This window comes from Lutjanus erythropterus, chromosome 6 (genome assembly GCF_056507025.1).
Source record: "Lutjanus erythropterus isolate fLutEry1 chromosome 6, fLutEry1.hap2, whole genome shotgun sequence".
Lineage (NCBI taxonomy): Eukaryota > Metazoa > Chordata > Actinopteri > Lutjaniformes > Lutjanidae > Lutjanus > Lutjanus erythropterus.
The window spans coordinates 31,544,899-31,571,078 of NC_139322.1; the positions used below are offsets into that span (position 1 = coordinate 31,544,899).

Here is a 26,180-nt window from a genome sequence, read left to right on the forward strand (position 1 = left end):
AAACCAGGATGTGTTTTTTTTTAATTTTTCTTTCCTTTGTCACGGATTTCAAGTAGTATTTATTGAATAAGTCTGCCATTCTCTTATTTCAACGTCATGCTGGGTAATGTCGAAAGACTGTGTGGATTAATCCTACAAAGGTTTCGGTCAGTGTCACCTTTTTACCCGCAGCAGTTGGTTTCAGTTTGAAGTTCAGTTGACGGAAGTCTCGAGGGGCTTCGAGGCCACGCCCCATGCGTCTCGTCTCCTTGGAAACGGTAACAAACATGGCTGTGTGATTTGTGCTGCGAGAAAACAGTAGATTTGACGGGATATCTTGCCAAAGGAAGGAAAGCCTACCTTAGCGAGGTAACGACTTCATGTTTTTTTTAAATTAAGTTTTCAACTTACACAGCCTGTATTCAGCCTTAATTGTACATTAACGCTAGCTGCATAGCTTTTTTATCTTAACAAGCTAGTTCCTCTGGAGTAAACGACACACCAGTACCATTCAGAAATCTGGTTATTGAACATTGTCTTACATATTAATAATGTCACACGCCAAACAAAAAAAAAAGTAAGAGCCGGAACAATATAATACACCAAAAACATTTTAAAATGCAATTTCGACATTTTAAATGAGATTAACGGCTATTTCAATGCAATTGTGACAAGTAACATGAGCTAAAATTGAAATTATGTTAAAGAATTAGCTAGCTAGTTGTCTGCCGAATAAAAGAAGTGTCTTTCCATGATTATTACTCATAACCCATACGTTTGTCTGATAATATATTTGTAAATAAGGTGAAATGGATGAAGAAGACAGGGAAACTCCATGTGATGAGACGTCAGACAGGTGTGATGAGGTGACTGGCCACCTGAGCACTGATGAGGGCAGTGAGGGTGAGTGACAGCTCCTGCTGCTGCCTTGTTTGCAAAATGTAGCTTGTGGGCAAAGATATATTCTTCTCTTTAATTCATAATTACACATAATCGTTTATTTTACCCTGGTTATTTTAAGAGAGTGTTATATCCTCACTGAATTGTGATATACTGTATATTTCAGAGGATGGTCCAGGCCAGGAGACCTTTAAAGATGACGAGCCAGCCCTTCCTCCTGATTTGGAGTGGTTAGAGGAGTTGTATGAGTGGGTGTTTTTTGCTTTTCTGGGAATCACACCATATTTAGACAGTGAAATACAAATGCCTACGTAGGCTATTAATCCTTAATCCTGTTATCTCCCTCCCAGTATTTAGAACATCAAGTCACTGTGGCTCATTGTGATTCTCCATGTGATATTTTAATAGAAAATAATAAAGCTCAATTTTGTCAGTTTTTTCCAAAATTACTTAATTATGTTTTGTACATCATAAAACCTCAGTGCAAACACCTCCAGGCATAATGGTGGTATTATTCTACATATGCCCCTTCATTTATTTGTTCAACCTTTATTTTAACTCAGAAAACACACTGAGGCAGAGACTTCATTTACAGTATAAGTATGTACGTCTATGAAGAATAGTCAGATTTTGCATCCAAGCTTTCCTAAATGTCATTTTGCATCTGTCCAAAGAGAGGACACTGATGATGGTGATAGCAACGGTGACCCTTTGGCTGCAGCCGATGATGGTAAGAAGAGGAGTTATGCCGCGACAGCACGGATGTTCAAGCTGAGACGAAACCTGGACCAGCTGGACTGTTTTCACCAACAGAAGGAGCACGACGTGCTGAAAGCCAGGTCTGGATCTGGCAACGAACAGACCTCTAGAGCCACAGTAGCTCCTTAACCTAGATAGTGATCCTTGTGCCTTTCTAGACACCTGAAACCTATAAACATAATGGAAACTTTGCTCTTTTTAAAGCAAGAAAACAAAAAATTACGTCTCTTTTTGTGACAGGTCATTGCATTGGTAAAAAAAATATATATTTCTTACAATCTTTTCAGTTTCAGTATTTTTCCACTTTCCCGGGTCTTCCCCCTCTTGCCCTCTTCACACAGGTCCAGTCATTTTTGTACCAATTGATTCAGCAATTTGCAGGAAATCATTTCAGCTGAAGAGAGAACATTTCCCATAATGTCCTCTCTTCCCACTTTTCTTCCCTCCTTTTTTATTTGTCTGCACTGCGAACCATTAAGCACTTGATGAACTGTGATGCAGTCCCCAGCAAAAATGGCAACCATTTTCCTTTCGCACAAAAAAATCAAAGGTCATAGTGGAGCTGTACTGCACTCTGATCAAACATGAGTTTAATGGAACCCAAGTACACCTGGCATTTAACCAATCTGCAGCTTGTACTGTACTATTTGCCGTAATCTTCTTTTTATGACAGTCTTTTACCCAGTCACAGATTGCTGTGTTGCACACCATTAGACTGCACAAAGAACATTGGGCAATTAAAGCTACTGAGGACTGTGTGTGGCCACTCTCAGCTTTTCAATATCTTCACTAGATTACCTTGTTAGCTGACATAATTGCCTTCCTTTTTGTGGTGATGGCCACAAGGAAATCTATTAGCCTGATGCTCTGACCATATTGCACTTCAACAGCCCTGAAAATGTTCCTTCTGATTGACTTTGATTCTGGATGTTCCTTGATGTCAACACTTGAACTTGCCTCTCATGTTTCTTTTTCCAGAGAAGAGCTTAAACTCTGTCGTCAGAACATTGAGACTTTGGTGGAGCAGAGGGATAACTTGGAGGAAGACATAGAGCGACAGAAAGCAGAAGACAACAGGTGAGTTCACAAGTAACAAACAGTGACTGCTCTGTATTATATATTCATGCCTGAGATGGTTCTGTTTTTCTGAAACCCTGTGTATTCCTCTTTGTTTGTTTTACTCTGTAGTGTGGCAGTGTTTCGCTTGCGAGCCCAGCATAAGCGCCTGTGTCAAAAGCTGCAGAGTGAGGAGGAGCTGGAGGGCCATATCAACACTAAGCTGAAGCAACAAGAGTGAGTCAGAGAGGAAGAAGGTTTGACAGTAAGGTCTTGTTCTGACAAGCATTAGTACTGCGTGAAAACTGCAGCCCCCTCTTATTTTCCACCACAGGAACTTTCCTGAGGACTAGGAACCTTTGGACAACTTCCAGGGTCAAAATTAAGTTTTGGGTATTATTGTATCCACAAAAAAGTACCAATTTGATTGTTAATACTTTCCAGAAGTACAGGAACTTTTAGGGTGGAACTTGCAGCACTGAATATTTCAGTCACCATTTTAAAAATCTGCAGCTGCAAACCTGTTTGTTTCTGGTTTGTTACAACTGTTGACATGTTATGTTATACATGCTGACATGTAAAAAACAGCCATCATTTTTTCATAAGTTAGTGGACAATTGATCAAAATGTTTTATCAAAATCAGAGTTTGGCCCTTTGCAATTGTCAAATCACAGGAGGTGCAATATTTATTAATAGCAAAATGTGTGTCAAAATACCATTTATAATTTAATATTGTCATATAATATTGTTAAGAAGTCCTGGCCTACACATCGCAGTCTACAGATACCTGCAAAAATCATAATCATTTTAATGTTTTTCAATGAGAATAATAATTATTGTTCCCTGTAATATCACAAGTCATATCACAATTGCAATATCAGTCAAAAAAATTGCAATTAGAAATTCTTTTAAAATCAATTAGCGCTGCTTCATCGGTCCTTAGACTGCGGTGGAAACACAGACAACAACAGACTGAAAGAAGCTTTTATCTCCTTAAAAAGCTGTTTCTGGAGCTAAAAGTCCTGGCTACTTGGGGTGGAAACACAGCAAAAGGGACCACTGTATTCTCAAGCTGGACTTCCTGGATTTTATTTCAGCATCTTAACCACACGCCCACACCAGTTCAGCCCCTTGTGTTTATTCTAACACAGTGCTCTTTTTAGTCATGCCACAGTAATAAATGCTGTAAACAATCATCTTTGCTGGGAGGCTTTTACTGCCAGGCAAGCAATTATGGCATGCTAATATCCCAAGAGTTTGATATGCAAGAAAAACTTTGCCTTTATAAAGTAAGACTTTATATTAGAAAAATCATTCCAGTGTGGTCTGGGGCAGTTTTGCTTGTTTTGTAAAGCCTATAAGGATTCCTGCCTCATTCTACTTTAAAAGGACAGTTCACCCCAAAATCAGCCATACATATTTTTATTTTTACATTTAGTGCTACTTTTACATTTTGATTATTTTGGTATGAGTTGGCAAGTATTGGAGATATCAGCTGTGGAGATATCTGCCTTCTCTCTAAACTATAATGGAACTAGATGGCACACTGATTGTTGTGAGCAGTTTCATGTAGAAAGTATTTTCTACCAACCGAACTACACCCTCCAACTGTATCACAGGGCAGACAGAAGCATGCATCTACTGATGGATGAGAGACTCATGAGGGTGACAGCATTGGATGTAAATGTTAATATAAACATTGTCCCTTTAAAGAATTGACAGATTTTCTAAAGGATTATTGCGTCTTCAAATGGTCTGAATGGTGTTTCGAAGGCTTTTACAGCAACCACCCATTAAATGTTATAGTAAATGACTGCCCTCTACTAGTAGATAATATGACCTGTGTGTCAGCACCTTTAAATTCATTTTCTATCTGCATTCCTCTCATTGTATATCTCTGCTCCACAGACTGGAGCTGGCAGAGGTAGAAGTGGAACTTGGCAGGTTCTCTTCACTCCGGCAGGAGGTGCAGGAGGAGGAGCGGGTCTTCCAGGTCCTTAAGGTCCAGAAGGCAGCGACAAGGCTGCAGCAGGAGAGGAAAGCCAGCCAGAACCTGCAGCGCAAGATGCAGCATCTCAGGGAGTAGGGAAAACAAGCATATTTTCTATTCATACATTTTTTGTGCGTAATACTACATCACCCCCTATCAGAGTACTTCTGGTCCTGTGAAATTTTCCTAATTTTTATTGAATTTTTCATGTCTGGGGAACCAGTTATATGAACCTTAAAAGGCCGTGTAAAGACAGATATTTGTTGACGTGTCTGTGATTGTGTTCTGATAGTAAACAGGCAGCCATGCTGAAGAAAGAAGAGGCTGAATGTCAGAGGAAAATTGAAGCAGCCCAGGCGAATCGCAAGATAGCTGCCAAGCACTTGAAAGAGACCATTAAAAGGTAATCAGCTGTTAAGCCAATAAACATGGCTGAGGCTACAACAAGAATCTGATGTCTCTCAGAGGACTCATTGCAGATTGACACATCCTATTGATCATTCGCTCATACTGGCAAAATATGTGACAAGCAGGCCAAACAAGACATTTGAAAGAACTTAAATCCATACAGAAAAGGAGCAAATAAAGTGATGCAAGTTAGTCATCTTATTTTTCTAAAATTACTAACAATAAAATCACTGTTTTTTATGTGAAATTGAAGCTTTGTTCTGGTCTATGCAAATACAGGGTGACAATGGGCTCATGTGACTTTGACCAGTCTCCTCAATCATAAGTGATTGTGTTGCCAATTGAAGCAGGAGCCTTGGAAATCCAATGTAGTTACCTTAGGTCCACCTCAAAACCTTAAAAGATATGGGTGCCAATATTATATACACACTCTTGCACTGGGTCACATGTTCCTTCATTACCATGAACATACAGGCACACTATTTACTTATGTTTGAAAAAAAAGTCACTATGCGCAGCTGTCTCATGGAATTACTTAAAATGAAGCTCTATATTTGTGACCAGTTTTTTAAACCGGGTAGATAAGTCACAAAGTCAAAAATTCAGACACAATATGAAGACTAAAAGTCCCATTGCTGCATTTGCATTTTTGAGCTCTGAATGGATTATCCCACTTAGACTATGAAAACTTGCCAACCAGAAAAATTTAATTCTTGCCATTACTAGGGGTGTCATGATTCTCCAAATCATGATTTGTTTTGACTTTTGATTTTAAGGTCATGATTAAACTCAATTTTTTTATTTAACCATTTTGTTTTTGCACTGATGGTTATGCTATTGTTAGATTGTTGAATCTTGATTTGTAAGGATCAACAGATCATTGATTTTATGTGCTTACAACTGTCATTTACATTGTCAAATTTTTCTGTAAAAAGACTTTAGTCTATATGGTTTGTGTGATGTAACGACCAGTAAAGTACACTTTGTTGTCATTTAAAGGACTAGTGTGTAGGATTTAGAGGCATCTAGCTGTGAACTTGCAGATTACAAACACCCCATGTAACCTTCTTCTTCCAAGCATATAGGAGGACAAAACACAGAAGGCTGTATCAGTAGCCAAATCTTGTTGAGGTTAACCACCAAAGTTGTTGATTTCTTATAATCATTACCTTCTGTTTTATTTTGTGTTCTTGGTCTGCCTGATTACTTCATCTGCTTGCTATTCCTCATAAGTTTTGATTCCCCATAAAAGTCATTAGTTTATATTAAAATCTTTGTTTTTAAGGTAAGATTTGTATCTGGTAATTTAAATAGAATGACTGGTAGACATTTTGATATTTTCTGAAAACAATACAGACCTTCCAATCAATCATAACTGAGTATTTCTCAGTAAAACTACCATGTGACAGCTTGGTGAGAGAATAAAGGAGTTATGGTAATTAACTTCAGTAATGCGCAGTTCCTGGAAGTTTCAATCCCTTGCAGTAATGGCAGATTTGTTTTTCCCTCTGTGTTGTGTGTGAGCGTTCACAATGCTTTGCAATTGTCCCCTTTTTCATTCAGGATGCATCAGAAAGAGGCCGAGAAGGAGCAGCAGAACCAGGAGTTACTTGAAAAGAGGATTCAAGCTGTCAAGTCACTGAAATCAAACATAGCAGCCACCCAAGTAAGCAACAGCACCCTCTCATTCTGATACTGTAGCATTATGGTCGTCGCCGCCTTATGTATTATTAACACTTTCTATAGCTACCATATTTATAGTGCAATATAAGATAATTCCTAAGTGCATATGTGAACAACCTTTTAAGTACAAACCATATTCAGTGATGCAGAATACACTCATGAAGTTTAAACACATACAGTAGTGATTCAGGTTTGCCAAATTTGATTTGTGCTCAAAGGGTAATGTAAGCACACTGTGAGCGAACAACAAATATGCACACATTTAAGTACAGTTAAATGCATGTATGAAACTGGAAATAATTTTGTTTTTTGTAATTTAATAATAAATATATCTACTTCCAGTCTAGTGCCATAATTTTGTCGTAATGCATTTGAAGAAAAGTTCCAGTAGTTTTTGTTTGTTTGTTTGTTTGTTTTTTGTTAATTTGTTGAACAGTTACAGTGCACATTAATAAACACTGCTGTAAATGTGCCAGAGTTAGCCAAGAGGCTATTTTTCATCTGTAGTCCCTGGAAAGATGTTGCAAAGTCAGCCTAAAAACTGAATATAAGATTAAAATTACAAACATATTCCTCATTTATCATTTATAAGCACGCAGGACAATATTAAAAATAGTACAAACAAGTTTAATGCAGCCTGGCAGGTGCCGTGGGTAAATAAATTAACTAAGTGCATACAAATTACTAATTCATGCTCTTGAATTACTTAGTTTGTGTGCACTACTTAACAGAACATAATGCTAAACAAAATTGTTACCATTTTAACATTATATTATATTATATCATTATATACTATTATTATTATAAGGTATGTCAAATACAGTGTTGTTTATTTACAAGTGTGTATTCATAACCTCATCCAAAATCACAACAAACTTGCATCAAACTGAAGAGTTCATTTACATAATATTGTCCATAGCCTGACAACTTTAAGGAAACAATGTGTAGGATTTAGTGGCATCTAGTAGTGAGATTGCTGCTGCAAAACACATCTAGAGCCAGTGTTTGGTTTGACCACTCTGGGCTACTGTAGAAACATGGCAGCCTCTGTGGGAGAGAACCCAGGCCCTCTGTAGATTTAAAGGAAACTAAAACATGACAATACTTGTTTTCCACTGAAAACATACCTATGAACATTATATTCCATTTCTGCCATATTCTCCCAATATGTCCCCTGACACACTGGACCTTTAACTGTTTATCTTTCACTGAATTAACATTAGGCTACTGTATATGACTAATAGCAGCCAAAGCTGGACAAATTTGCTGAAACAGCATTCAGGGTAGCATCATAACTCTATAAACAAAACTGTTCAGCAGACAAGCACAAATATAATGTGGTAGCCTAACAATATTAATATGAAGGAATTTATGCACTAACAGTGGTTTTGCTAACAGCAGGATGATCCTGCTCTTACAGTACATTAATTTAAAAGCACAAAAGACTAATATATATGCAGTAAATTTGGTAGGTCTTAATTTATCCCTGTAGGGAAATGTTGTGCTGTCCTCTGTAGTTTTTACACTATGAATATTATGAATACTATGAAATTGAAATGGTGTCTGTGATAATGTGAACCGTACATTGAAAATTACTTTACTGTACGGGAATAGCAATTTTGCATTTAACCCGGACTGTAACATTTGATCAGCTACATTAGCATGCCAAACCATCACACATTTAATGCCATTAGGACCTGGATGTACTTCTTCCATCCACTCTGACCAAATTCTCCTCCTACATAGCTAAGAGAGATCTGAAGCACAAACCACATTTTCCCTCCCAAATGTGGTATATTCAGCTCTGTTATTGTCACTATTGTTGACAGTACTTATATGCTCATCGTCATGACGCTGCAATGCTATCATCATCATGTTTAGTGCTGTATTTTCCTATTCAACACTCAAAGGTGAAATTAGCTCTGGACCATCCTCTCCCACATTTCTCCTATTTCAAATCATCAACTCTTTATGTGGTCATATATAGCTTCATTAATCTTGTGTGATTTAGGAGATCTTACGGGTCCAAAAAAGACGAGCCAAAGCAAGTGCCCAGAAGAAAGAGCAGCAAGAGAGACAAATGAGAGAATCCCTGCAGGCCCAAGGCATCTACGGTATCAAGCATATGAACCAACAGAAACAACTAGAAGAGATACAGCGAAAACAAGAGTACGTCCTCTCCTCTCCTCTCCTCTCCTCTCCTCTCCTCTCCTCTCCTCTCCTCTCCTCTCCTCTCCTCTCCTCTCCCACATGCATGTCCTCTACTCCCACTCCATGCAGCAGTGTGTGGGTGTTTTCTCTCGCTGTGTGCTGAGGAATACATGACCGCATTTCAGTATAATGCAGTGTTGTTGATTTGCCCTTCTCAGGGAATTCGCAGAGAGGCAGAAGTCAAAGAGAGTGGAGATTGTGGCAAAAATCCTTCAGGAAGAACAGCTGGTGAAGAGCAGAAAGAGGCAGCAGGCACGGCTGCTTAAACCCTCAGCCACTGACAGGTTCCCATCTCTGGGGAGGACAAGGGAGAAGCTCCTTTATTACCTGGATCCAAGCCCCCCATCAGCTACTGAGGAGACACCCACAACAGTGAGCAGTTCATAACATCTGAGATAACATTTGAGTAATGACTGGTTAAAAAAATCAAGCGCAATTTGAACAATTGTGACCCAAAGTGTGTGTATGTTTGTCCTGCAGTTAAGGGAGTTCAGTGACACCAGCAGCTCATCGTCAGCTTCCTCTGATGTTGAGGACCTAGAGGACACCGCGTACCAGGAAGTGGACCACCAGATCCTTGCTGAAAGCCTGAATGAGCCTGAGTTCTCTGGGCTGTGGGACCAGAACTGCAAGGTGCACTAAAACAACAGCCACTGCCAACCAAAAGCAAATCCCTGCAAGCTGCTAAAATTAAACACTCATAAATCATGTCCCATTCTCAGCAGGCACATCATTTTTCTGTGGATGTGCTTAGTATATATTTTTCAACACATGAATTCCCCACCTGTAAATTGAAGCATGTAATATAAGTAATATTCCTGAAAAACTTTGATTGATTTGAAATAGTTGCAAAGCAGATTTGATGTAAACAACTAATTTCTCAGGCTCAGGCTGGTAGAAAGTTGGGGGTTCAGGTTACATGGGTAGGGACAGGCACAAAACACCGCCTCAGTCCCCAGTAGCTGTGCCTCAAGCTTGTTAGAGTGTTCCAATAAACACACCTCAGTGTCAGGGTGCCGAACCACTGCAGGATCTCATTCCTGGTATTATGGTGGTAGGATCCGGATGGGGAACCTCTACATCCTCCCTATGAAGCTCACTGCATGACAAAAAGACATCATGTGTCACAGAAGCTGCACAAGTCTGTTTAAACTCTCCCCATAATAACAATCAGGCCACAGTGCTGAGGGAATTTGGAAGAGCTTGAGCGATCCAAGCTTTTAGTATTAGATAAAAGGCTAGTACTTTACATTGAAGCTCAGTAATAACATGGTAACATTGGGACATTGTTTGGTAATAAAGAGGTAATGTGTAATGTTATTTGTGATTTTAATTTATGATGTTTTGCTTAATCTAATATTCTCATAACATAAAATAGAAACAGGTAGTATAGCATTTCACAGCCCTAAATCCTGGTTATTACACATAAACTGCCACAAGTGTTTCCAGGCAACAAGTCACAGCATTAAACATATACTGTAATTTGTACAGTGTTAGCTTGAAGCAAAAGGGAATGTTCAAAAAATAAGGTTAAACTTTAGCGTTATGATATAATAAATGCCATCTTTGACATCCAAGAATTTTCATATGATTTTGAAGGTATCACTCATATAGTAGCCATTATTTTGTGAAAACAATATCATTATTTGGTTATTAGATTATTACAACATTAATCTCTTAATATTAGCAGTTATTTCAAAGATTGTGCTGATTTTATTGTCAGCAGGTCACCTTACTGGTACCAAAATATTAAACTACCAATATATAATAATATTACCAAAAAGTTTGCCTCATTGCTATTTCGTAGTGTGTCTGCTTATCATAACCATTTGTTTTTGACCCCTTATTACCCTGTTACATAAATTTTAGTTTAATATTATCCATTGTTAATAACAAGCCATTACTTAGTTATTACTTTGGTAAATACATGATATTATTTAATTATTATATATTTATTATAAAATTATTACCCCACTATCACAATGTTTTTACCTTTACTGTTTAACAGTACTGTTGAAATGAGACAACTGACATAAGGGATGCAAGCAATAAGTGCTGTAATAATTAGTCAATTCATTGATTAATCAATCAAAAAAACTTTACTCAACAATTTTTGTAATGTTTTTAAAAGGGATTTATCAAGTAAAATGTATCAAGTAAAATATTCACTGAGAGCAGCTCATCAAATTGATTATAGATTGCTACTTTTGACTGTTTTATAACTTTTCTATATATTCACAATCAGAAATTCTATTTTCTACTGTTTTCTGACATTTTATGGACTTAACGATGAAGGAATTATTTTCATTATCAATAATGAAAAGAATTGCTTATTACTGATTAATCACATGACTGTTCAGAAACATATTATCCAACAATTCTTAAAGTTGGAGCAGCATTATTTGTGGTACAGGATCTTGGTGGTATCGGTGCTATCGATGCGTGTTTTCATCAGCTGGACCATGGATAACTGCATTCTGTAAACCACAAGCATCTGTGTTCAGAACCTGTGAATCATAAGATGACTTGTTGGAGGTTTGACCTCACCTGTTGTCCACAGCTCTGTACATATCCAGCTGTGGCTGATGCTACTTTTGCAATTCCTTGCCTGCAAAAGGATCCCTGGCTAAATTCATCTATCAATAAAACGCATCATTAATACTACGGCTTTAACTACAGATTATAGTTGTGATGATTAGGCTTGCAACGATTATTTTAATTAATTAATGGTTAATCGAGTAATCTGTTGATTATTTTCTCAATTAATCAATAAGTTGTTTCATCCATAAAATATCAGAAAATGGAGAAGAATGTTGATCAGTGTTTCTTTAAGCCCATGATGATGTCCTCAAATGTCTTTTTTGTCCACAACCCATAGATATTCAGTTTGTTGGAAAGAACTAAAGAAACCTGAATTATATCCACATTTGAGAAGCTGAAATCAGAAAAGTTTCACATCTTTTCTTAAAAAGGGGCTCAACATGTCCTGAGTAACACAAACACATTAGCACACAGTATACTGAGTGCCTGTAGGCAACTAGCACTGGCTTGCTACAGTCTGAGAACACTGTGGACCTTTTAGAGAGGCATTTTTTTTTTTCAAATTCTCTCAACAAATACATCAATCAGTCTCCATCATATTGATGTTGAGTTGCATCGCAGTGACAGCACCAGTTCTGACATTTCTTGAATCCGAGTCTAGCTCACTGCCATGGAGGTGAGATGGCTCTCCATCTCATCCAACATCCCTCCACACACACACACACACACACACACACACACACACACTCTTGAAATGTGGGGCGACAGGCATCACTTCTCATTGTGTTGGTGCCTTTGAGGCCTCATAGCGAGCTCGGTGCTACAGCTCCAGAGCTCTGAGCAAGTACCCAGTCGAGTGGAAATGATCTCTCCTCCTAACACACAGATCAGACTCATGCCCTCATCAAAGGCTACTTCTCAACACAGTAATGGCTAGTGCGCTAGATGAGCACAGCACTGTAATAAAGCTAATAAGATGATTCATTAGGGGGAAAATGATGATGAAAAGTGCTTTACAATACAGAAAAAAATAGAACAGAGGTAGAATGACAAAGCTATAAAAAGTAAAAAAGGGGTGTTAAAAACACAGTTTCACATGACGATAAATTTAACACTTTTAAGATTTCAAAGACATAGTTCACCTCTTGTTTTCACACCATCTGACAGCATCACATATTCTGAATCAGCTTGTTGTTGAACCTCAATATGTTTTGTTGCTGTCTAAAATGTGTTGCTAGGGCCTAGTATTTAAATAGCCTGGTACTGATAGCTGTTATTTAATGCTTATTAGATACCATTTTTGGGTTTAAATTAAAATTATAAAAATCGTGCAGGAAAATATGTAAGGTATAGAAAAAAGTATCATTTTGGTATCAGCACTATAACCTGACCCACACTAAATTTTTAGGGTTATAGCAATATTGATATTTGAGGGGTTTTAAAATTCAATAAATATATTTTGGCAGATAAACAAAGACATAGCCAGAGTTGGGCAAGTTACTTAGTAAGTGTAATAAGTTACTTTTTATGTATTACTCCTTTAAAAAGTAACAAAATTACTTAACGTATTAGTTTGTATCAAAAGTTATTAGTTACAACACTTGTTACATTGTATATATTGCTGTTTTATGTTATTAGCATGCTTGTTGCGCTCTAAAGTTGAACTGCTGATCCAGTGAACACCCAGACAGCTTTTGTTGTTAGCTGTACAGATGTGGGCTGTGGTTGAAACAAAGTTTTCTTCTCTGAGTGAGGCCTTCAGATTAGATCACAGCATATTCTCTCTCAAGGAGCCAAACAAACTCAAAGTAATGACAGTACTTTCACTTGTGGAAAGTATGCCTGTCCCTCTCCCTCATCCTTCATCCTGCGTTTAGCTTTTTGGCTAAAGGCTGACATGGTCTGCTCTCACCTGCTGCATGTACACTTGAATTCACGACTGCAATATAATTACTGTTTTGGATTGTTATCTGTTACACTTCTTACTACAGGAAAAAGTAATAATATTACAATAATATGTTACTGGGTAATGCATTACTGCCCAACACTGGACAGAACAAATACCTTTTTAAAAGCTCCATCATATTAGTGTTTATTGAATGATATGCAGTGGGACATTTTGTCTGTGCTAGTATACTATACTAACTCTAGCAACATCTTTATTAAATCACCTCAAACGTATCTTTACCATTCCTGTAGTTTCTTGTAACCTATTGGCCAGCATTTATGTCTGTATCGATGTATACATTAAGTTAATAGCTGCCATTATTTACTATATATTAACCATATAATGCCCATAATATTTTAAAAACTGATGTCAGATAACAGTTTTGCACAACGGAAAATGACTTTTTGACACTGGAAAAAAGTGTCATTTATTTTAGATAAAGATAAAGCTCCATGTTCATATACAGATGATATAGTAATATAACCAGTTAATATTACAGCAGACCAAGCCTATTATTTTAATCTACATTTTATTTCATAATCCTTCATTAAATGATGTTTCATCTTTTGTCCACTTTATGACATATGGTTTCCAATCAATCGGACAGAGGAGAATGTGTGCAGTTTGTATTCACGCCACAGCCACAGCATACAGAGGAGAAAATCAAAGAAAAACACCAAACAACAGCAACTGTTAAAACTTTCCTACTTTTGCCTTTCTTTTCAATCAGTTTCATATAAAGAGACATGCTTATGTCAGTGAATTTTAAGTTTGTTATGCTACAATTATCCAGTTTTATTGTAGTGATTATTTATAATGACTTTACCAGATGCCTCCCCTGTGTGGTTACAGAAGCTCCTGAATGAGAAACCTACACTGGTGCAGACACAAGTAAAGCAGGAGGAACCTGCGATGACCAGTGGGAAGCTCAACATGCCTGTTAAAAAAATTCAAGGGAAAGAATTGAAAGGGCCTCCATTCATCAGCAAACCAGAAATCATTCTCTTCAAGGTACCACACTACCAGATCTATAAAAACATCACTACTGAAAAAACTATGGCATTAATTATGTCTTTTAGTAAAACAAATGTTAATCAGCTTGCATGCTTGTAATTTTCCCTTTTCCTGTTTAAAGTCAAATTAACAGTATATTTTTGATTGTTCAACTTTTGTTGCCGGATTTAATTTAATTTAACATTACAGTAATTGATCTGTTTTAGGACTTTGAAGTGGGGAAAACGTATAAGAAGAAAATCGTCCTGACTAACATCAGTTACACCACTAACCACTGCAAGCTTCTCGGGGTCTCCAGCCATCTGAAGCATTTTATCTCTATCAAGTAAGATTTTTACATTTTCAGGGTCCATAAACAGATGATGGTAGTGACCATGATGTAGTGCATGTGGGAGAGAAAGTTGGACAAAAATCAAGACAAACATAGCAGTATGACAAACATTTACAAAATGCACTCACACTGTTACAAGAACTACAACAAGAACATCATGATATGCAACAAACACCTCCCATCATATCCATGTATGGTAGTGATATAAAAACTTTTTTTGTGTGATATTTAATGTGAAAGTTCTCTTCTGACCTTAGAAACAAACAATTGAGACAAACATAAAACAAAAAATGTAAGGAAGAATAATCAAATGAGTCAGACCATAAGTTGTGATCGAAAGCTCTAAATTAATATGTTTAATAGATAGAATTCTTAATCCTGCTGACTAGTTTTAATACAAGTACTGTACATTTTCAAAACAAAGTATACCATGTGATGTGTCCCCAGCTGTGAAACAGTATTCTACACTGGCCAAGATGAACAAGCTTAAGAGGACAGTCCACCAATTTAACATTATGCTCCTAAAACATGGATGCATTCACATTTAACAGTTAATAATTTTTTAAAACATTACAAAATTGATGCACAGCCAGGGGTATCACCTCTTTTCTTACATTCCTTCCTCTTTCACCTCAAAATCAGTTGCCTACATTACCCACACTGTAGTCCGACTCACAGGATGCACACAGCAAGTATAAGCCTGCCATTGGTTGCTTAGTTTTAGTTGATATCGTGGCTTCCTCTGTCTATGGGAAACAACAACCTCCGAGCTGCAACCTGCACACTGAAATGCTAATATGAAAGCTAATGGCACAAACATAAACAAGCTAACGGTGGTTACCTTTCCTTTTTGGGGTGATTAAGTCATTTTAATGCCAGAGCTCTCCTCCCAATGTGCAGGTGTTCCACCAAAACAAGTTCCCCCATGACACTATTTTGCAGGAGCACCATCGCTGCATCCTGGGCTTAGCACCGCCCAAGATGTTGGTGATTGGTTTAAAGCAACGCAAACAAGGCAGGGCATTTCTCCCTTACAACAGAATGATCATGTGTGGCACATGGCCAGAGTTAACTCCCTACTGGAGGTGTAATGCCTAATTTGTTGAACTTTACCTTTGAAGTGTCATTCTATTATACTTATAGAGCACCCCATCACTCCAAATGCGGTATTTTGGTTTATTACACACATTCCAAACTTACAGAGTAGATCTTGAAAAGAAGCCAGGAACTCCAGTTTGCCTCTATGTGTCACAGTGGGGCAGATGTGTGGGGGCAAACACTCACACAGTAGCAGCCCACCAGAACCTAAAGTGAATCCCATCTGAGGAAAATATCTAAATATCATCACATAGTGACAAAAGAGACACCCAAATAAAGATACAAAATTAAGCACAGTTGTTCAGTGGGATTGCTTCATGCTTTTTCTCGTGGGTTAGAGCATTGTAGTTGTTTTGAATATCTACAATTTGGGTCCAAAGCCAGAATTCTGGTATTGCAGCAACACCAGAGCTAGAAGTGTTTACAACAACAAATGTTTAAGCTCCTATGAACTCACTATATGCTGAACAGTTTCTATTATCACATGGAAACATCTGCTCACGTATCGCCACTTAGGAATTTAATACAACCACTTCTTGTCATTTTAAAAGACGATGGAGTGGACGTGAAAGCAAAGCCTGTCCTCCCACATATGGATCACCACGCTCACAGCTCCTCTTATGAGACTCAGCTCAGTGAGTCAGTCTACGTCTCTGCTATCTCCTCTCTCAGCCTGCCAGCAGCCCACAGGCCGAGCAGAGATGCATTGTTCTCCAGGTCACTCACTGTGTATCACTTTCCCATCAGCTCCCCCATGACTTGATGTGTGTTTCTTCGTCTCTTTTCTTTCTGCCTGACTGAGTGAGGAGTCTCCCAGGCTACAGCGGGGTCAGCTGGAAACTAGTGATGCTGTTCTTGAGCCTTCGTGCTGGACCACTTGTCTGAACATATCACCCTTTAGTCCTCTGGGCTTAACTCACATGTATCGAACATGCACTTTCTTATTGAACGGGTGAATGCACACATACTGTATAGAGGACATTATACCCACTCAAGTTTCTATCTCCCTTACGTGTTACGGAAACACAACAGTACAGATTTTTCTCGATTATACTTTCTGAAATAGGATTCAAGGTAATTAAATTAATAAAGACACTAACAGGTGCTGCCTGCTCTGCTTTTCCACATTAAATTAATTAGCACTACATAACTAATTACAATCAAATATTTTCTTCTGTCAGGACAAATCTTATTTGGTTCCCTGTTTGTCACTCTATTCATTATTCACTGACATAAATTAAATTCATAAGCTCTAAAACACGCCTTTACTCAGTTGAATATAATCAATATAATAAGGGGATTTGCTGATATATCAAGGAAATCCTCACAGTCTTAAATATTTCGTTAAATGTCCTAAATGTAAAGATCAGTTGATCACTTCTCTTGGGTATCACAATACACACATCATTGATGAGCTGATAAAGTGCAACTCTCATCGTTCACACACCATCTGGTTGTAGGTTTCCAAACTCTTGTAACACTTAAGGTTTTCATCTGTGTACAAGCTAGATGAAAAAACAAGGTAGTTCACTCTGTCACAATAAAAAATAGAGGGCAAAATTGTCGGGTCATTCCAAGACGAAGGAGCCAGCCAGGATTTTCGCTACCTATGAATCTTTATTTCTCAAAATATCCTGCTCTGCCCTGCTGACCAAGTCCTTCTCTGTAAGATTCAGCAGCTTCCACATGTTTTCCTGAACTTTTCCAGGGTTTAGACATCCTAAACGTCACTTAAATTGAATATTCAGTGTGCAATTCCTACATTTACATCCCACTATTTCCATAATGACTCCCTATTGAACAAACTGTGACATCAGGGAAAGTAGTCTCCCCTTAATTTCACTACCCTTATGTATACATGCTGGACACACAGCCTGCCCTGCACTCCCTGTTCCACACACACTCACCTCCAGACACACTGTGTGGAGATCTGCTCTCTACTGAGAGTACTCTTCTAGTTTTACATGGTTTGTATTGACTTAAATAGGAAAAATGTCTTAGTAGTTGGTGTTTTTTGTTACTTTACACCTGCCTGACGTTGCTCCTCTGTTTTCATCCTAAAAGTAAGTTAAAATGAATGTTTACCATCCTGTGATGGTAATAAACTTTATAACCACAGAGTGACTTAGATATCTGGGGTTATGAAGATTCATGATCAGGATTTGTTGTAGCTTTGCATCAAGGTTAATGGTGGCAAATGTAAGAAAAAAGATAAAGATAGATATTGCTGTATAACTGACATTACAAAGTTTACACTTGTGGTCTGACTACATGACTCTTCTCTACTTGTGCCACCATTGCATGTCTTAGCACTTCACAGAAAAGCATTTCAGCGGTTTAAGTAAAGTAAAGTGAAAGTAAAACAAGAAGTAAACAGACCTCACCTCATCAGGAGATGTGTTTGTTTTTTTCTGCTTGTCATCCCATTCCCTTCGTTCTCACATAGGTCGTATTATGATCATGTCTTTAAAGCAACTAACTCGAGAGAGTCTTGGGAAATGAAAGGAAATTCAGTGTCCCATTACCTTGTACTGTAATTGCTTATTACTGCACTTTAGCTTATGTTACATAATCACATAATCATAGTTTAAATGTAGTCGTGTTCCAGTAATCAGAAAGACAGCTGATGCTGTCAGGTTCGCCTGATTTCTGCCAATATATTGGGCCCATCATACAATCTAGGTCTATTGTTTGAGTTTGTTGTGTTTTATTGTATGTACAGCCCACTGATTATTCACACAATATTGGAACTAGTCGTGACAAATGTTTGCATGACTCATCCAGCTAAAAAACACTTAAAAACAGGCATTTCTTATCTTGAACAACCCTCTCTCTTCAAAAATCACTGGGGTAAAAAATTGACCCATTATTGCATCAGCGCTATATTGACCCACGCTGGGTTACATTTTTAACCCAGTGATTTTTAGGGCACGGCATCAGCACACTTTTTTTTTTTTTAATGTACATATCCAACCATTGTAACCATTAACACCACCATAAGTGCAGCAGGAAAATAGATACAATAGTGTAGGAATAATGTAGCTTCCTGTGCTTTAAACATCAAATTTAAAAACTGATTTCTGCTTAAGCATGCTCAAGAATTCCCTTGTTTCTGCCACTACTATTCGGTGTCTGTTTTGTGTAAAAAACGCAGGTTATTCACACATTGAAACCTAAAATATTAAGATCAGTCGTGACAACTGCAAAGCCTTTACTGCTCACCCAGCTAAACACTATCACAGCAGGAGAGAGAGAAACATGAACCAGGAACACACTGGGCTTTTTCGCACCAGCCCATGGTTCCCTGAACGCCCCCTGAATTTCTAAAAATGGCTTCCCATTCCCCTACGCCCCCCCTCGCCCAGTGTACATGCGTTGTGCTTTTGTGCCAGAATGGGCTCTACTGTGTCTTTTCACTACTGGGACAAAAACCACGACAGCTGAGGCTTTCCAGACTTGGTGAAAAGCCATTCTATAGAATCTGTGTTTTTGCAATTAGTGTTACTTCTTAGCATGTATGCCATATGACTGGCTGAGAGGAAGACACCCCTCTGTGGTCTGTTGTGAGATAAAGCCTAACTGTAGTAGAAATGGTGGTACTCAACATAATCCGAGAGTGAGATCACACCTCCAATTTGTTTAATTTGGTCCAAATCAAGCTAGGATAAGATACATTGTTTAATTCTGGATACCAGTCTGTGGAAGTTCATTAATGACAAGACTATTCAAGCAACATACAAATTCAGAAGGAACCCTCAAGACCAGCTGAAATTAAATTGTGTGTACACAAAAGCTAAACATCAGTCATATTAAATCATATTGTGCGTGCCATCTGTGCTGGTATGGATGTGAAGTAGAATCGCATTTATAATGGCCTTAAAAAGGTGTTAAAGAGTCTTAAAATTAAGTTGTCGAAACCTGTAGAAGCTCTGCACTGACCCAAGACCTGCAGTAATTTATTGAGACCCTTTCTGGATTTGATCAGACTACTAAGAACCAAGATGACCCAAGAAGACCTCTACAATACATAGTTGTATCTGAAATTAAATTACATGTCCCGCATTCTGTATTGAAAAAGATAAGTTTCTCAAAGAATTTTCTATTTTTTGTTTTGTTTCATTTTTTTTTTACTTTCTGGTTTCCTAAACAGCAGGTAATATTAGCCATGTTTGCTATATTAGTTTGGCAAGTTAGATTGCTAACATTTGCTAGTTAGCACTAAGTAGAACATACAGCTGAAGCTAACTGGAATGTCAGGTATTGTAGTCATAAACCTCCAGTACCAGACACATTAAAAGTTTTTCCCCGATGATGGCTTTAATGAAAAGTCTGGGAATCTCCAACTTTAATACAGGTCATCCTTTGGGGAACATGAAAGTCTGCACCAAATTTCACGGGAATCCATGCTATAGCTCTTGAGACATTTTGTGCCAAACAGACAAATGCCATGCCTTATGGTGGCACCCTTGGGAAAGTGAAGGGATCAGTGACATCAGTAGGCTCCTCCCTCTGGGGACCATGAATGCACAAAATTACATGGCAATCCATCCAGTAGTTGTAGATAGTAACTGACTCTCCAGAATTAGGTGGTTGCAGAGCTTTCCTTGCTTGTTATATTCAAAACTGTGTGATCTCAAATTTGGCAGTCAGTATGCTTTACATGCAAGCTCCAACTGAGATCAGAGAAAACTCTATTTAATTTTACCTGGAAGTGAAGTTTCATCCTTTGAGAGTTATCTTCAAAGTAAAGTAGTCTATCAGCCTTTTGATTTGTCTCAAAGACTGTCACTGTGAAAAAGGCACAATCTTGACAGCCATATATTCTTGGGACTATGCTAACTAAAAAAAAAAAAAAACCTTGGTTTGGTTGGTTGGCCTTTTCACATTCTCCAGTGTTTGTAATCTGTCAAAGGGAAGTTTATTCCAATGGCTGACATCAGAAAACCATGCAGCACTTAACTGTGCCTGCTGTTTTATTTATCTTCCTTGGTAGTCCGACTGAGAGTCTACAAAGAAATTGTTTAATAGGAGCATCAGTAAAAACTACAGTTGGGCTTTATATCCAATAATAGACCCATATTTCTTTCTGATCAAAAATAATCCAGACCTCAGACCACTTATTATATTTTCAAGCACTTTCATTGTGGTTTTGGTAGCTTGAATACCATCATTCTCACCTGCGCAAAGACCCACTGGAAGGAAATTGTTCTCTGAGGATTTGATAAATGAACCCAAAAAGCTGCCTCAGAAACATTCTTGTCACAGCTTTCATGTAGTTCCTAAAGCTGCAGTACAGAAATATACATTATGCTGTCGCCACCAGAAAGAGAGCAATATTTAACTTCTGTGAATTAAGGACGACTGCAACATTATTCAAGTAATATTCACACACATAGTGAAAGTTGTGATGCTCCACTGATTGCTCACAGAAGTGGTTATGAGTGTGAGGGTGTTTTGGCTCTGTTGAACTGAATAATGAACTTAGAGTGCTTATTGATTTACTGTAAGAGAAGCCAATGGGGAGCGGCCAGAATGTATAATACAACACACGGCATAGTAAGTAATACTGTACAGCCACAGAATCAGCTTTATTGCTCCAGTCTTCTGTAAGAGATATACTGTACAGTATGGCCTCGTTTGCAGCACTTTATATAGGGCTCCAGCAGGCTTTGTCAAACAGTGCCTCACTCAGCATTAAATCCCTGGTGAACTGTTCTATTTTTTTCTTCACGTGTCGTTTCATACCACCTGTTTTGAAGCTAGGAAAGAAGGATGGTACCAATAAGGAAGAAAATTAGCCTAAAAAAAGAGAAACTGATGAAAGTGCAATGTGACATTTATAATTACCACCAGATTTACCCAACCAGGTGGAGTCCTTTCATACACTTCCAGTTCACAGTGGTGAGCTGGATGGCAGTTCCAGCCGGTCTGCTCCAAGTTATTCACCTGACAGCTGGACCAAAAACTTCAACCAACTGGCTCAAACCAAACATAATGGTCCATTTCCCACTGGTGTTGGTGATAACATACACAGATTGCTAATTATGTTGTAGTTTTTTTGTTTGTCAAAGCTACTGAAACTATGTTTCAGAACAGAAGATTCTTTGTGTAGACAACAACAAGTCATCTCTTCTGAACTAATATCATACTGCAGCTAATATGCATCATTTTCTATTTTTCAAAAGAGATTTTTGGACATATTTGTATAAACAACACCAGGCTGCAAGCCTCCATGGGGGGCTTTTCCCATGCCAGTGTTTAATTAACATTTGAGAGCCAGCGTTGCTAGGAGATACACTGTCAACTTCCATGGTGTTCCATGGAAGGTGACTTCCAATTACAACTACCCATGTTACTGTAATAAAGTAATTTTTTGGGTGCTTGTACCTCAGTAATTTTTCTCTTACTTAAGTATGCATCTACCTCACTACTTCTGAAATCATAATTCATTACTGAGTAGGCATATAATTTGAATTATTATCCAAACCTGCATTTTTGTAGCCAATAAGGCTAGAATAGCAAACGGGCCAGTGAAAATGGGCCAGTGATCACAAGCGGACCACTGAAAACCATGTTATACAGATGAAAAAACCTGCAGGCACTGCAGCAGGTGCAAGTTTGGAAAGGTGATAGTGACAAGAAGAGGGAGTAAGTTAGAAACAGAAACCAGTTTGATTGAATGCCTGCTATTCATAATGCATTTAACACACAATATATATAAGTTCTGCTGCATTGAGTCTCTCTCACATTAAAATAACAAAAGATGCAGGTTGATGATGTCGTAAGAAACGTGGTATCATGGGAGTTGTTTTCTTCATTTTTAAAGCTACTACAAGGAGTTTTTAACTGCTTATGAAACAGTTTATTACTGATGCCTCTGTATGACCTATATAAGTTAACAAGGCCAGCTGTGAGAAGATCAGCTATTTTTGTATAGTCCTTTATACCTACCAAGCAGGAGGAGATTTTTCTTCAGATAATTTTTGATGTAATATTTTGTGGTTATTACATCATAAACATGGCAGCTTTTGTCCATAGGGGCCTCCAAAATTAACAAAATATTAAACTTCCTTGTAGAAGCTTTAAAAAAACCACTGTGGTCAATGAAAATCTAACCTGACTCAGGCAGCCTTGGAACTGCTATGTAACTGATGTTAATTGAATATTTTGTGCCTGTTTACACACATATTGGACCAACCAAATTACAGTAATGACATAGACGCCTTTCACGGCAGCCATATTGTTATTAAACTAGACACAGGTGTTATCAGTCATAATGATAAGTGTAGCGGAGTCTTTTCAGTGAGCCAACATGCACAATAGCAGCGCCCTGACTCTGTTTGACCAGAATGAAACAGAAGAACATTAATTAGTTTAACTGGTAACACCCGTGTTTACCTACTTTTTCATGTCAAAATGGCTGCTGTGAAAAAGGTCTGTTGGCAGTTGGAGCCAAAAATTTGAGAACACTAATGGAGGCGTTGCTGTTGTTACAGAAAAAATAACACAACTTAAATTTCTTATGATTCTTAGAAAAAAGTCATGCGAATTTCAGTTTGACTTCAATTACTGTACGCTGCGTGCTGTCTTTTATATTTTTTTTTATCTGAATATCCTTGATGGTGTATAATTGTTCATTCTCTTTCTTCACAAAGTTTGAAAAGTTGACATAAAAAAACATGAAAAACACTCAGCTTTCCAACTTCAGGCCAAAACAACTTAGAACAAAAGAGATTTCATAATCTGCACATTTTTCTAACTTTGTAACAGGTCCATTACCAAGACCTAATGACAAGCTTGCTTGATATCCATCATATTCTGTTACTGTAGCTGCTTCCTAATTATGCTCATAGTTGTATTATTCTAACTTTTTGTTTTTCTATTGAATTTTGAGAATCCTCCCTTTGTCTCTGGCTGGCTGCCTGCTGTATTCATATTGATCGGCTCTCTTCTTGTGTCTCTGGGAGGGCGGCAAGTTGTCAAGCTCCTGAGGGCAGCATTAGGGTTGGTAGAAACGTGCTGTGAGATACACATGTTGTTTTGAAACAGCTTGCGGTCCTCATGTTTCTTTTCTTTTCTGGAAATATACTTTTGTTTTCTGCCATGCTTTACAGAACGATATAATAAGATTTGACTGTGAAATAATTCCTGACCATTTTGTTCCACACTGCAGTGTTTTCATATGGAACAGTAACTCTTTCTTTTCTTTGCTTTTTGCTCTGTGCAAACTGAGCACCAAGTTGACTTTTGACCTTGGCTCTGCTTTCTGCTTATCTCCTCCACTCTCAGGAGATTCATCATACTTGAGCATTTCATCTGATCTTTTGTTGAATACATCATGTATTTCCCACTGCTGAAAACCAAAATGTTTCCTTTGATTCTTCCTTATGTTTTTGCTGTAAACATATGTGTGAGGCCATGCAAAGACTCTTACTTGATCTACCGACACAACAAACACTACTTGACATTATGTTGCTCATCAGAAATATATCTATTGGGAATGTACCGATAACAAAAAAAAAATGTACAATAACACCACCAGAAATAGTTCACAACAAAATATATATTGTGACATAAAAATCAAAGAAAAATTACAACTTCAAAAAATGTAATTTATTGAATAATAATTTTTTTGTTAACATAAAGTTTTTCCTTTGAACTTCAAGTGCTTCTTCTGTCTGTCTTTAATATAAAAATAGTTTATTAAAAACATATTATGTATTATATAAATATTATAATTTATAGATATTGTCACAGTTGTGTACTGTATCAAGATATTTTTTTATTGTGTTATGGCAGTATTCAATATATTGGTACATCCCTAAAGTCTATACCCTTAAGAAATCTCTTAACCTTGATAACCAGCTTTAAACCACAAGAACAGCATTCTGCTCTGTTCTGTCTAGACTTTATAAAAACATGTTATCTTCATTGTGTTTCAGCTTTGAGCCTCCTGGTTCTTTATCTACTGGGATGTCCTGTGACATGCAGGCTGTATTTCAACCCATGGTTAGTAAAAGCACACCTCCTTTTAGGCATCTACAGTACATGTTACAGTTTAAAGTACATGTTAAAGTTTTACTGGTTTTCCCTCCTTTTGAGTCTGCAATGTTTACCAGGCAAAACATATACAACTGAACCTTGCAGACTTTCTCCAGCAGTTCATGAACCCATGTCTGTGCAGCTGTCACCATTTATTCACAGTCCATATAGCTTTGCAATGCACCTTTAACTGATTCCTTTAAAAAATTAAAACAGTGCAGTCAGTGGCACATGTTTTTTTGTTGTGTTGGCTCTGTATCCTACACAGTGGTTCTCAACCCCCAGTGGGGACCTGCGATAAATTCTGAGGGTCCCCAGATGGCTGTGGAAGATAAAATAACAGATTGTGGCAAGTGGCATGGAATGAGAGCCAGGAAACAAGCACATGAAAATAAAATGCAAAATACAGCTGGCCTCAAGAAATTTAACAGCCACCTACTCATTAATACTTAAAACTATAAATCAGCACAAAAATAACAATTTTCAACATAACGGACTGACCAGACACAAATGCTGACAAAAAGTAACATTTGCATTTTGTAACATAGAATACCAAACTTAACAAACTACTCAGTCCAGCAGGCATGATGGGAAATGAGGGGCAGGGAATGTTTTTTTACATTACATTGCTGTGCCAGTGATATCATTTGCCTTAAAACAGATATTCTGATTATGTTTGTGGGAGTCAGAGTGTTAGTTCTGACTGGACAGACACACAGTCTTTTTGGGTCATGACTAAAAAGGGTTGAGAACTGCTGCTGGAGCACATTGGATTTAAATTTAAATAATGTCTACAAGGTTAAGGTGCTGGTTGTTAGTTTTAATTTTAGGGTGTTCACATTCACATAAGCTAATTATATGTGTATTGCCATTATGAGCACAGACACAGAGGCCTGAGATATTCCTTATTATATTCACTTATTTTCTCTATTTGCCAGCTCTAGTTCCACTGTTTTATTTTGGAATCAAATTTCTGCAGTTTGATCCAACGTCAAGCCTTTATTCTGAGTTCAGTGCCCGGTAGCCAAGGCTGTTATGAAGCAACACATTGTCCCATTATTTGATCCCTGCAGATCAATGAGGACCTGGAAGGAGTTGTCCAGTTTGCATCAGCAGTGGGTCCCTTCTCAGTGCCTGTCAGATGCACCATAAAGAAATGTGACGTGAGTTGATGTGCTGTGGCCGACCTAGACTGTCCATTCCAAAAGACCACCATTGT

General features: G+C 37.8%; 1 protein-coding gene across 1 annotated transcript in view; it reads left to right on the forward strand.

The window, feature by feature from the left end:
- The first annotated feature begins 251 nt into the window (after positions 1 to 251).
- Positions 252 to 26,180, forward strand: part of cfap74 (cilia and flagella associated protein 74) — a 74,576-nt gene continuing 48,647 nt past the window's right edge. Inside the window, exons 1-16 of the mRNA XM_084720047.1 lie at positions 252 to 348; positions 784 to 882; positions 1,046 to 1,127; positions 1,554 to 1,718; positions 2,617 to 2,715; positions 2,827 to 2,931; positions 4,604 to 4,777; positions 4,978 to 5,088; positions 6,657 to 6,759; positions 8,788 to 8,945; positions 9,146 to 9,359; positions 9,468 to 9,620; positions 14,329 to 14,487; positions 14,697 to 14,815; positions 24,862 to 24,928; positions 26,035 to 26,124. Of these exons, the coding sequence (XP_084576173.1) occupies positions 789 to 882; positions 1,046 to 1,127; positions 1,554 to 1,718; positions 2,617 to 2,715; positions 2,827 to 2,931; positions 4,604 to 4,777; positions 4,978 to 5,088; positions 6,657 to 6,759; positions 8,788 to 8,945; positions 9,146 to 9,359; positions 9,468 to 9,620; positions 14,329 to 14,487; positions 14,697 to 14,815; positions 24,862 to 24,928; positions 26,035 to 26,124 (1,893 nt within the window). The 5' untranslated portion in view covers positions 252 to 348; positions 784 to 788. The remainder of the gene's footprint in view (positions 349 to 783; positions 883 to 1,045; positions 1,128 to 1,553; positions 1,719 to 2,616; positions 2,716 to 2,826; positions 2,932 to 4,603; positions 4,778 to 4,977; positions 5,089 to 6,656; positions 6,760 to 8,787; positions 8,946 to 9,145; positions 9,360 to 9,467; positions 9,621 to 14,328; positions 14,488 to 14,696; positions 14,816 to 24,861; positions 24,929 to 26,034; positions 26,125 to 26,180) is intronic.